The 13,306-nt window shown below is 38.0% G+C and overlaps 1 protein-coding gene across 1 annotated transcript in view; it reads left to right on the top strand.

The window, feature by feature from the left end:
• Window positions 1-13,306, top strand: part of COL4A4 (collagen type IV alpha 4 chain) — a 140,661-nt gene that overhangs the window by 12,680 nt on the left and 114,675 nt on the right. The window contains exon 2 of the mRNA XM_036857742.1: window positions 8,807-8,849. Coding sequence (XP_036713637.1) covers window positions 8,807-8,849 — 43 coding nt within the window. The remainder of the gene's footprint in view (window positions 1-8,806; window positions 8,850-13,306) is intronic.

Genomic DNA, 13,306 nt, shown 5'->3' with positions numbered 1-13,306 from the left:
AAATTACTGATATAAATACACTGCTGGGTGCAAGAGCCTATGGACGTGGTCAGTGAGGGAGACGGGTGTCAAAGGCCCAGGGCACGGGCGTTCAGCTTCCCTGTTGGGGGTGGGTGGCTTCAAATGAGCTCCCTGAGGTATGTCGCAGCCTTGGGAGCAGCTGTGATGAGGACAGTGGTTTTTATCGGACTCAGCTGCTCAGGTCAATTCGCTCAAGAAAAGGGAATTGACTGCAAGACTGCGTCAGGAACTGGGGGGGCTCTCGGGAAGGAGCTGGTTTTTTCATCCTCTCATGAGACCATCTGTCTTCCTCTTTTTGCGTTTTCCTCTCTTGGAAACAGCTTTTTCTGATTACTTAGCTTATCTGTTTCCTCTAAACTCAGGCTTGCACTTGGCCTTGACTTGTCCCAGTTTTCTAACGCCTGGCTGTACTTCAGGATGTACTGGGTGCATCCTTCCTCCCTCATCTCCCTTTCTTCTCTCAGTGTCCTAATTTCAGAGGACTGGTTCAGATGTTTTTGTACCATCCTCTGGCCCAGAGCTCTGTGTTACCAAGCCAAGCTCTGGGTTGGGTCAAGCTTTGGTTATTCCCCAACTTTCCGTGTGCCTGGGGAGATGGAATCAGGTGATGAAAACCTGGTCATCCCCCCAATTAAGAGCCAAAGGTGGGAACTCAGGGGGCTCTGATACAGCACTCCATAGCACTCAACACTCCCTTCTTGAGAATAACAGTTGGCAGAATAAAGCATACCCTTTGAAAGGTACAGAAGTTTCGAAAAAGTTTCCAAGGTAGGCATTCTCCCAAAGCTGTTGTTTGCAAATGTTTTAGTGGCATTGCATTTGGGTTGTGTAGGCTTTTTTTTTTTTTTTGATAGACTCCAATTAGAAACATACTGTCTTGGCCACTCCTATGTGATGACAGCCTTTTATTTATGAGAGGATAGGTTAGAGGGTTGCTGTTCTGAGTAATGGGGTGTTTTTATTTGGTGTCATCAAAAGCACGGTTGAGACCAAAGGTTTTTTGCTCTTAACACAGGCAGTTGCAACAAAGGAAATCCTCGTAGACTGTTGTGGGTACCATGTGTGACAGCCTTTTGGGAACTGTAGAGTGCTGTACACACCGCTGTTCACAGTGTCCAGCTGACAGCCAGATGGGCCTTTACTTAGCTGTGACCTAGGAGCTGCACCCTAGGCTGGAGAACAGTCCTAAAGTCTCTGCGACTCCTCTGTAGCTTTGTTTTCAGGCTAGACAGATGCGTGGGGTGAGCAAGTAGTCATGTTAGGCTTGCTCTAGGTAAAATGGTGAACAAGGCAGTGGTTTTCCTTTTTGCAGCTCGTCTAAAGCAGAGAGCCCCAAACTGAGGTACATGTACCCCTGGGAGACCAAAAGATTCTTACAAGTTATGCAAGCAGCTTGGACAAGTAATTAAAGGAATTAATTTCTCAACTGTTACAGATATTCTTTCTTAGGATAGTTCTATCTGAAAATGGGCCTTTGGTCTAGGTTCTCACCACCCCTTTCACAACTGTCCTTCTACTTTTCAAAAGAAAGGCATACCTCCACCCCATCCCTCTGCCCCATCCATCCCAAATGTTACCAGCCTGCTTTGTCCAGACTGTTTGTGGGGCCGGATGAAGGGTGTTGAGAACAGAAGGCATCTACCTTCTGGGCTACACATCCCTTGGGCCAGTTGGTTTCCCACTTTCTGTTTTCATCACGATTGAAGGAAGACTCTATCAACTGGTAGATCTTTCAAAATGATTCTTGATGATAAATTCTATATTGCTTTTCATATACAACTCAAGAGAAGTTCTCAGAATTGAGTGACATTTGTGTTACAAATTCCTTCCATTCACAACTTCTGAACTTTGTGAATCAGTTTTATTAGGCTTTACAGCTTTAAAAATTAAAATGGAAGTAACATTGTTGCTGAACCTGTCTCATTCCAGTAAGAAGTATTATTACTCTAGGGCTAAATAAACTAATTGAGAAACAAAAAAGCCCACTTCATTCATTGCCAATGACATTTCCAATATAATTTCACTTTTAATGTTTAGTAATTGTTTATAAAGATTTAAATTTATTTATGTTTTTGATGAATCATATACTACTAATAATCATAACAATAAGTCAATCCAGGAGAAAAATCTTTTTTAAGATTCAGAGATTTGTGATCATAAGAAATTTTAAAAATATCGAATTTATATATATTTTTGTTGCAGAGAAGTGTGGGGTGATCAATATGATTTTCAAGTATAAAATTACATTGCACAAGGATATATGTGGGGGAGTGGCATGTCAATACAAAATCATGAAGAAAAATAATGTTAAAAACCGTGTGCATGTATTTTATACTGATGATGGTGAAAATCAGGTTGCCTGGCATTGCGATGTATTGGCTACAGCTAACATAGTGCTGCAACAGTTTTATTTTATGGGTAACCATTTACAATGTTCCAAATTATACTCCTTGCAATAAAAAGAATAAAGGTTTTATATGTTAACTTTAAAAAAGGAATAGAGGGTTCAAATAGATTTTTCAAAATTCTAATGGAAGTTTGAGAGCAGAAAAGTCTGAAGGCTGGGGTGTCAGTTGGGAGAAGGGACATATGTTGGAGTCCAGAAATCCAGATTCTGCCATTTATTAGCTCCACAACTTTATACAACTAATTAAACTGATCCAGTGTCCTTTTTTTTTTTTTTTTCGGTTGTGCTGCGGGGCTTGTAGGATTTTAGTTCCCTGACCAGGGATTGAACCCTGGCCCATGGCATTCTTAACCACTGGACAGCTGCCAGGGAATTCCCCAGTTTGCTTTTCTTACACAATGAAAATAATACTTTTCTTAACTAAACTGTGGTGAAAAGCGGTGACTTGATTGTGGGCAACACTCTAGGCAGAGGGTCCTACGTATAATCAGTAAGTGTTGGTTTCTCATCACTTCTTCCAATGCCATTATGATTTTTCTCTTCATCTCCTTCATTCTCCCTTCTTCTACCCTCTTGTATATTCAAAATTAGCCTCATCTTACATCCCCTATTAAATGTATTTGATTCACATTTGAAAGGTCCCAGAGTGGCTTCTATAAGTACATTCATCCAATAGATATACATTGGGTACTTATTATATTTCAGAGACTATTATGGCACTGGGGATAAACCTGTGAATAAAAAAATCCCTATTGTCATAGAGCTTATATAGTAACTAAGTGCATGGTGATGGGAATGCATTGGCTACTCCCAGCATAGCAGTGTCCTCTCACTGTTAGTTAATGTCCTTTCACATTGGACAGTCCCACTGACTAATGGGAGGCCAGTTAGGTTCCTGTGGTTTGGTTCAGCTGTCCATTCATCCATTCATCCATCTATCCACCCAGCCATCTTTTCAATTAAAGTGTACTGAGACACTCCTAGGTGTTAGGGCCACCATCAGACATTCTTCCTCTGAAAGGTGACCACAGCAACACACTATTTTAACAAAATCCCCTGATGCATGCTTTATCACAATACGTCTGGAGACTAATTGCATGATGTATCTATTTTTTGGTTAAAATGCAAATACCTCTGGTTTTTTAAAATTTTTGACTGTGTTTCCTATTTGTTTAAAATATCAAATACATTTTGAATGATTCAAACCTATTTGTGTATTCCTCATAAAACAATAATTTGTTTTACTGAGACTTGCTTCTGGAATGCAAGTAAAAAAATATTTAAAATGATGTATTTAGGGATGGGAGAAGATCTAGGTACTCAAAGTGATTCTGTTTCTACTTGGTTTTGAAACTATCATGGAATGTTGTTCCACCACTTACTTGGAAAACTAGTCTCTCATAAATGCAACACTGAGTTAGTGTATCCAGATTTTATCCAGAAGTTTAAAAATAGTTTGTAACATTCTACACTCCCAGTTTCCTTCTCGCTACCCAATTCTTACAGATACAGGTCTTCAGAGAAGCCAAAGTTTTAAAGATGAGACATTTCAGTTCGTTCAGCCAGAGAGATCTTTTATCAAAGCATACAGTTCTTTGAGTCAAAATATTTTTTCTTTTTTAAAATTGAGATAAAGTTCACAAAATAAAACACACCACTTTTACTCTTTTAAAGTTTATAATTCAGTGGTTTTTAGTGTTCTTAGAATGTTGTGCAACTATCACCACTATCCAGTTCCAGAACATATCCATCACCCCAACTCTCCCCTTCTCCAACCCGTGATAATTACTAATCTATTTTCTGTCTCTATGGAGTTGCCTATTCTGGACATTCCATATACATGGAATTATACAGTATGTGGTTTCTTTCACTTGGGATAATGTTTTCAAGGTTCATCCATGTTGTAGCACGGATTGGTACTTCATTCCTTTTTATGGTCGAATAGTATTCCATTGTTTGGATGTAGCACATGTTGCTTATCTATTCATCAGTTGAAGTGAGTCGTTCCCATTTTTTGGCTATTACAAATAATTCTGCTGTAAATATTCATGTACAAGTTTATGTGTGAACATATGTTGTCAGTTCTCTCGGGTATATACCTAGGAATGAAATTGCTGGGTCATATGGTAACTCTATGTTTAACTTTTTGATGACCTGCCAAAATGTTGTACCATTTTACATAAAAACATGTTGATATGTATTTGCTGTATGTAGGCAAAATGTGTATTTCTATGCTAGGGGATTCCTTTTTAGTTTCAAAAAATAAAAAAAGCACTTGAAAGAATTGTAGCTTGGCTTTTTAAAAGAAAAGATTAAATAGAAGAAAATTCCCCTTAGCAAAATGAAGCAATATTTTTTGTACAAGCATTACATGCATATATCTTTTCATTTCTCAAAAATATATTTATGATGTAAAGAATTTGAGAATATTTTTACTTCTAAGAATTAAAAATTAAGTATTCAGTTTAACCATTGCTAAGAAAAGATTGTTATGTCAAAACAGTGTTGAAGTTCCCCTTTAGAAAATATTTCCATCACTGACTCTGAATGATGAAAGTAATTATTTTCAACATTATAATGCATACTCTGTTTTAAGAGATATATTTATATTTAACATATACAGACTTTAAACCCAGGACATAGAACCTCACTTGTAGATGAGAGTCTTCTGGAAGAGAAGAGTGGCAGAATTTTTTTTAAGTACCAAGATTTGACTATGAAGTAATTCGTGCACATGGCATTGGTAAGGCGCTCTTTCAGGTGGATCAAGCCCTTGGCCACAGATTCCTGGTGAGTGTCCTCAAGTACGATCACTGGCTTTTATTTAATAATTTCCCCTAAATGTTGGTTCTGCAGGTGTAAATTATCTGAATGCTTCACATGTCAAAAAGCCCAGTTATTCCAGAAATCTATGGATTATGCCTGCTGCCATTCTGCGATTCATTTTTATTATTAAACAGCAGTCCTCTCTCCTCTCCGCCAGTTGCACCCACATGATCACCCCATGGGAGGACGCACAAGGCCACAGATTCTTGCTCTCCTATTCACTGGGTTTGAATAGCAAAAACCTTCTCATATGTCCAGAGCAGCAGGGTCCCTATGACTAGGAGAGTTAGGACAATGCACTTCATGAGTGGGGTAGGCAGAATAATGACCCCCAGAGATGTCCACATCCTAATCCCCGGAGCCTCTGAATGTGCTCTGCTATGTAGCAAGGGGGAATTATGGTTGTAGATGAAATTAAGGTTGCTAATCAACTCACCTTGCCATGGGGAAATTATCCTGGATTATCTGGGTGGGCCCAGCATAATTAAAAGGGTCCCTAGAAGTGAAAGAGGGAGGCAGAAGAGTGGGAGTCGAGAAGGAGATGTGATGAAAAGAGCAGAGGTCAGAGGGTTGCAGCAAGGGAGAGACTCAACTGGTCACCGCTGGCTTTGAAGGTGAAGGGACCATGAGCCAGGGAATGCAGGCAGCCTTTAGAATCTGGAAAAAGCAAGGAAACTGAGTCTCCCTTGGAGCCTCCAGAAGGAACACAGCCCTGCCAGCACCTTGATCTTTTGCCAGTGAGACCTACTTCAGACTTCTGACCTCCAGAACCATAAGAGAATAAATTTGTATTGTTTTCAGCCACTGAGTTTGTGGTCATGTGTTACAGCAGCAGTAGGAAACTAATATGAGATTATTAGAGGTGACTAAAAAAAATGTTGGGAATTAAGACAGGGAAATGTTAAATAGTGAAAAATATGAGAAGTTTTGGAGCTGATGAACATGTATTGATGGGCAGTGAAGGGAGAGAGGGTGATGGGAAGGAGAACGCAATTCTTTCAGAAATGCAGGCAAGTCTTATTTATTTGGAGCGAATGTGAAGGAAACTGCAAAGTACTCTTAATTTTGAATTGTTCTTTAAAGAAAAAAAAAAGCAACCCCACTCCTAAGCGTATATCTGGAAAAGATGAAAATTCTAATTCGAAAAGGTAACATGCACCCCTGTGTTCATAGCAGCACTATTTACAATAGTCAAGACATAGAAGCAACCTAAGTGTCCGTCGACAGATGAATAGATAAAGAAGATACGGTGTATATATATGCAATGGAATATTACTCATCCATAAAAAGAATAAAATAATGCCATTTGCAGCAACATGGATGCAACTAGAAATTATCATACTAAGTGAAGTCGAACAGAGAAAAACAAATATCATGTGATATCGCTTATATGTGGAATCTAAAAAAATGATACAAATGAACTTATTTACAAAACAGGAACAGTCTCAGAAAAACTCACAGACATAGAAAACAAACTTATGGTTACCAAAAAGGAAAGAGAGGGGAAGGATGAATTAGGACTTTGGGATTAACAGATACACACAACTATATATAAAATAGGCAGTCAACAAGGACTTACTGTGTAGCACAGGGAACTATATTCAGTATCTTGTAATATATAATGGAAAAGAATCTGAAAAAGAATGTGTGTATCTATATATCTGAATCACTTTACTGTAGACCTAAAACTAACACAACATTGTAAATCAACTATACTTTAATTAAAAAAAAGACAAACATAAAAAAAGAATTGCCTTACTTTTTTAAAAACCTGCTGTATAAAAAAAAAAAAGGAATTGCCTTATTTTTAAATATATTAAGCAGCAGGAGGAACAAGTTGGGGATGGGGTGGGGGGAGAAGGGACCGTCACAGGGATTCAGATCTGTCCTAAGTGCCACCTCAGAGCCACTCTGCCTACGGCCTTTTGGGCACGTTATCCAACATTTCTGAGTCAGTTTGCTCTGGTGTAAAATGTGGAAAAACCTACCCTGCCTACAATTCTAATGAGACTATATATACGGAGGCCAAAATTGCTATAAGATGTAACCTGTCCTTATTTACAAATGTCCAAAGTGATAACGACCTGATTAAACAACAGTTGTTGTAAATACTTTAATTTGATTTAAAACAGTTTATTCCCTCTATTTAACACGTCTTTCCCCTTTTTATTTTCTGATTTACTCCATTACTACATTGAAATGCCACCCTGGCCTTTACTGGAATTGTCATGAATTCCACGAGAAGGGTCGCGGAGAAGGGGGACTTTAGTGTGGAGGCCAGTGAGTGTGGGCTGGACCCACCCCCAGTCTCCCATCTCCTAGCCTGGGCCTCACACAGAGGCACGACTCTGTAGGTTTCTGTAATGCTTATCAGCATCTCAACGCAAGAAGAAGGGGCCGAGGATGGAGAAATAAGGCTCCTTTGGACAGGAGGTTTCAGAGAGGAGAAGGCTCTACACGAAAAGAGGGACAAGGATGGCAGAGAAGTCACAGCCCGAGTCTGGGCCCCAGTTCTCCTCCCATCCACGCTCTGTTTTAAGGATTCAATGCGATGATGGATGTGGAAGCTCTTGGACAATCATAAGCCCGAGGCAAACATACGCAGTTTTGAGTGGTTGTCCTAGTCACTGCAGGCTGCTGTGACAAATACCATCGACTGGGTGGCTGATGAGCAATGCAAATTTATTTCTCACGGTTCTGGAGGCTGACAGTGTGAGACCCGGGCGTCAGCATGGGCATGTTTTTGTGAGGACGCTCTTCTGGGTTGCAGACTGCTGGCTTCTCATCGTATCCTGACATGGTACAAGGACTGAGAGAGAGCTCTCCAGGTCCTCTTTAGAAGGGGAATAATCCCATTCACAAGGACTCCACCCTCATGACCTAATACTCCCAAAGGCCCCACCTCCTAATACTATCGCATGGGGGTTAGGGTTTCAACATATGAGTTGGGGGAGGACACACACATTCAGTCTTTTTTTGGTTGCATCTTTCCTGTTAAAATTTATAATAATGATGTTACCCCAGTTGGATTTCTGCCTCACTTATAAGACCCTGAACTACCTAACTCTCCCCTGACTTTTTCGTATTGTTTCCCAAACCGTCTCCCCAGTTCAGTTAGGTTTCTTCCATCCTCCCTCCTTCCGGCTGGTTCCACTTAATAGCATCCAGGATACACTAGTCTTTGCAGCAGTTCCTGGACAAAGCTGCCTCCTTCCAGCTCTCCTCTAGTTTTCATTCTGAGAGTCGTCTCCCTCCACTCATCCGTCCATCCAGGTCTCACCTTCCAAGTGTCCCCACCGTACCCAGAACAATGAGGACCACACCAAAGGGTGTGAGTACTTGACTGATTAAAAGGAGGAAACGTAGTGATGACATCCAGAGAGAGGATAACATTTATCTTGTCACTTGTGACAATCAACTGGCCACAGTAGCCTTATTGGAAACTAAAAAAAAAAACGTTTCTGGAGTTAATTCTTGTGTTCTTTTTCTTTTTAGTTTGTTGTGCATTAAAACCAGCAGTTTAAATTAATCTGCGTTTTTGCTTTTTCGTAGGTCGCTCGTACTTATTCTCTTTTCTGTACAACATGCGTATGGGGTAAGTCCATTAATGAGCTCTGATTGCATGTTGAAAATTCACTTTATTGAATGAATCATTTTTATTATACTTTTTTAACCATTTTTAAAAATGCAAGTATAGTTATTTTACAATATTGTGTTAGTTTCAGGTGTACAGCAAAGTGATTCTGTTTATCTATCTATATCTTGATTGTTTTCCATTATAGATTATTACAAGATATTTAATATAGTTCCCTGTGCTATACAGTAGGTCCTTGTTGGTTATCTCTTTTATATATAGTAGTGTGTATATGTTAATCCCAAACTCCTAATTTATCCCTCCCCTCTTTTCCCCTTTGGTAATCATAAGTTTGTTTTCTGTGTCTGTGAGTCTATTTCTGTTTTGTAAATAAGTTCATTTGTATCATTATTTTTAGATTCCACATATAAGCGATATCATATATTTGTCCTTCTCTGGCTTATTTCACTTAGTATGATAATTTCTAGGTCCATCCATGTTGCTGCAAATGGCGTTATTTCATTCTTTTTTATGGCTAATATACCATTATATATATATATATTTATCACATCTTCTTTATCCATTCATCTGTCAATGGGCATTTAGGTTGCTTCCATGACCTGGCTATTGTAAACAGTGCTGCTATGAACATTGGGGTGCATGTATTTTTTCAAATTAGAGTTTTCTCTGGATAAATGCCCAGAAGTGGGATTGCAGGATCATATGGTAATTCTATTTTCAGTTTTTTAAGGAAACTCCATACTGTTCCTCATAGTGCCTGGACCAATTTACATTCCCACCAGCAGTGTAGGAGGGTTCCCTTTTCTCCACACCTTCTCCAGCATTTATTATTTGTAGACTTTTTGATGATGGCCATTCTGACTGGTGTGAGGTGATACCTCATTGTAGTTTTGATTTGCATTTCTCTAATACTTAGCAATATTGAGCATCTTTTCATGTGCCTCTTGGCCATCTGTATGTTTTCTTTGGAGAAATGTCTATTTAAGTCTTCTACCCATTTTTTATTTGGTTGTTTGGGTTTTTTTGATATTAAGCTGTATGAGCTGTTTGTGTATTTTGGAAATTAATCCCTTATCAGTAGCATCATTTGCAAATATTTTCTCCCAGTCCGTTAAGTTGTCTTTTCGCTTTGTTTATGGTTTCTTTTGCTTTGCCAAAGATTTTAAGTTTAATTAGGTCTCATTTGTTTATTTTTGTTTTTATTTCCATTACCCTAGGAGACAGATCCAAAAAAATATTGCTGCGATTTATGTCAAAGGGTGTTCTGCCTATGTTTTCCTCTGGGAGTTTTATAGTATCCTATCTTACATTTAGGTCATTAATCCATTTTGAGTTTATCTTTGTATATGGTGTTAGAGAATGTTCTAATTTCATTCTTTTACATGTACCTATCCAGTTTACCCAGCACCACTTATCAAAGAAACTGTCTCTTCTCTACTGTATATTTTTGCCTCTTTTGTTGTAGAGTAATTGACCATAAGTACATGGTTTTATTTCTGGGCTTTCTATCGTGTTCCATTGATGTTTATGTCTGTTTTTGTGCCAGTACCATACTGTTTTGATTACTGTAGCTTTGTAGTATAACCTTAATTCAGGGAGTGTGTTTCTTCCAGCTCCGTTCTTCTCAAGATTGTTTTGGCTATTTGGGGTCTTTTGTGTTTCCATACAAATTAAAAATTTTTTTGTTCTAGTTCTGTGAAAAATGCAGTTGGTAAATTGATAGCAATTGCATTGAATCTGTAGATTTCCTTGGGTAGTATAGTTATTTGGCCAACATTGATTCTTTCAATCCAAATACATAGTATATCTTTCCATCTATTTGTGTCATCTTTGATTTCTTTCATCAGTGTCTTATAGTTTTGAGAGTACAGGTCTTTTGCCTCCTTAGGTAGGTTTATTCATAGGTATTTTTTTCTTTTTGATGTTATGGTAAATGGGGTTGTTTCCTTAATTTCTCTCTCTGATATTTCGTTGTTAGTGTATAGGAATGCAAGAGATTTCTGTGTATTAATTTTGTATCCTGCAACTTTACCAGATTCATTGATGAGCTCTAGTAGTTTTCTGGTAGCATCTTTAGGATTTTCTATGTATAGTACCATGTCATCTCTGCGAACAGTGACAGTTTTACTTCTTTTCCAACTTGGATTCCTTTCATTTCTTTTTCTTCTCTGGTTGCTAGGACTTTCAGAACTATGTTGAGTGTAAGTGGTGAGAGTGGACATCCTTGTCTTGTTCCTGATCTTAGAGGAAATACTTCCAGGTTTTCACCATTGAGTATGATGTTAGCTGTGGGTTTGTCATATGTGACCTTTATTGTGTTGAGGTATGTTCCCTCTATGCCCACTTTCTATAGAGTTCTTTTTTTTATCATAAATGGATGTTGAATTTTATCATAGGCTTTTTCTGCCTCTGTTGATCATATGGTTTTTATTCTTCAGTTTGTAAATGTGGTATATCACATTGATTGATCTGCAGATATTGAAAAATCCTTGCATCCCCGGGATAAATCCCACTTGATCATGGTATATGATCCTTTTAATGTATTGTTGGAGTTGGTTTGCTGGTATTTTGTTGAGGATTTTTGCCTCTGTGTTCATCAGTGATATTGGCCTATAATTTTCTTTTTTTCTGGTATCTTTGTCTGGTTTTGGTATCAGGGTGATGGTGACCTTAAAGAGTGAGTTCAGAAGTGTTCCTTCCTCTACAATTTTTTGGAATAGTTTCAGAAAGTTAAGTGTCAACTCGTCTCTAAATGTTTAGTAGAATTGGCCTGTGAAGCCATCTGGTCCTGGACTTTTGTTTGTTGGGAGTTTTTAAATCACACATGCAATTGCAGTACTTGTAATTGGTCTGTTCATATTTTCTATTTCTTCCTGGTTTAGTCTTGGGAGATTGTACCTTTCTAAGAATTTGTTCATTTCTTATAGATTGTCCATTTTATTGGCATATAGTTGCTTGTAGTAGTCTCTTATGATCCTTTGTGTTTCTGCAGTGTCAGTTGTAACTTCTCCCTTTTCATTTCTGATTTATTGATTTGAGCCCTCTCCCTTTTTTCTTGATGAGTCTGGCTAAAGGTTTATCAATTTTGTTTACCTTTACAGAGAATGAGCTTTTAGTTTCACTGATCTTTTCTCTTGTGTTCTAGTCTCTATTTCATTTATTTCTGCTCTGGTCTTTATGATTTATTTCCTTCCTTTATGATTGAAACCTTTGGGTTTTGTTCATTCTTCTTTCTTTATTATACTTTTAAACAATTCACTCTCTGGGATTATTTTCTCATCTGTAAAAATGAAGTGTTGGATTAGATGAACTCTAAGGTTTCTTTTATATTCTACAGTTAAGACTGATTACCAAATTGCATAGGTATTAGAGATTTTTTTTGTTTTATAATATAACCCTTTCTTCAAAACTTTTTTCAGAGTGGGCAGGAAGCAGCTGGGCCATTACAAGATTAAATCAAGAAGTATAAGATTAAATTTGAACGTTTTAATTCTGGAGAAGGATAAGCCTAGAACATTCCGTAATAAGCCCTCTTTCTTCTGCCTCCTCGCTAGAGAATCTAAGTTATTAAACCCAACTTCAGACATTTCTAGGAAATCCTACTAGAGGCAGCCTGTAGTCAGGTTCATCTTGAGAAAGCCAGACTGATTTAAATCACGCTAGTGAACACGTCTGTCTATCCATCCGCTAGCTTGGATCCACCCGATCCAGCTTCGGTGTTTTCAAGTTATCATAGGTCTTTGCAAAGTGAATCAAGATAGAAAGTTGCCATGCATTCTCCTTTCCCTTTTAGTCAGGAGCAAAAGCACATGCATTAAAGAATAGGATGCCCTAGGTTCTTGGCTCTGCCATTGCTTCATCTCTTAACCTATTCAAGACTCAGTTTTCTCCTGTGGGAAGTGGGCATGATAAAATTTGCCCAACTTAGTTCACAGGCATTTCAGAGCATCACCTCAAATAATGAACAGAAACATACTGAAATATTTGTGTGTGAATTATTTTTTCTCTTATCTGACTTTTCTAAGTTTCTTTTGTATTACATTCTTTTTTTTCCTGTTACAAAAGTCTACAGAGCACTAAATTTTACTTCCTTTGTTTCTTATGTTTCATGTAAGTGCATATAACTCCTGAACCAAAGATTATTCTATCCTGGACCTTCCTACCAAATTCTGGTATGCAAAGATTCTAGAGATTTCACACAGAGAGTGGCTATACTGTAGATGGGTTTTAAAGGTAGAGAAATAAATTGATGCAATCTCTATGGAAGGCAATTTGGCATTATCTATCAGGATTTTAAATCCACTTGCCTATTGACATAGCAATTTCCCTTTTTGGAATTTATCATACATATTTATTCTGACTTATGCATAAAGGTATATGCACAAGAATATTAGTTTAAAGGTAGTGTTTGGTAGTAAAAAAGGGAGATAATGAAATGACCATCAATAAGGACTGAT

Source organism: Balaenoptera musculus, chromosome 7, assembly GCF_009873245.2.
Source record: "Balaenoptera musculus isolate JJ_BM4_2016_0621 chromosome 7, mBalMus1.pri.v3, whole genome shotgun sequence".
NCBI classification, from domain to species: Eukaryota; Metazoa; Chordata; class Mammalia; order Artiodactyla; family Balaenopteridae; genus Balaenoptera; species Balaenoptera musculus.
Note: the sequence above shows the minus strand (reverse complement) of the source record. Positions and strands in the feature narration are given on the sequence as shown.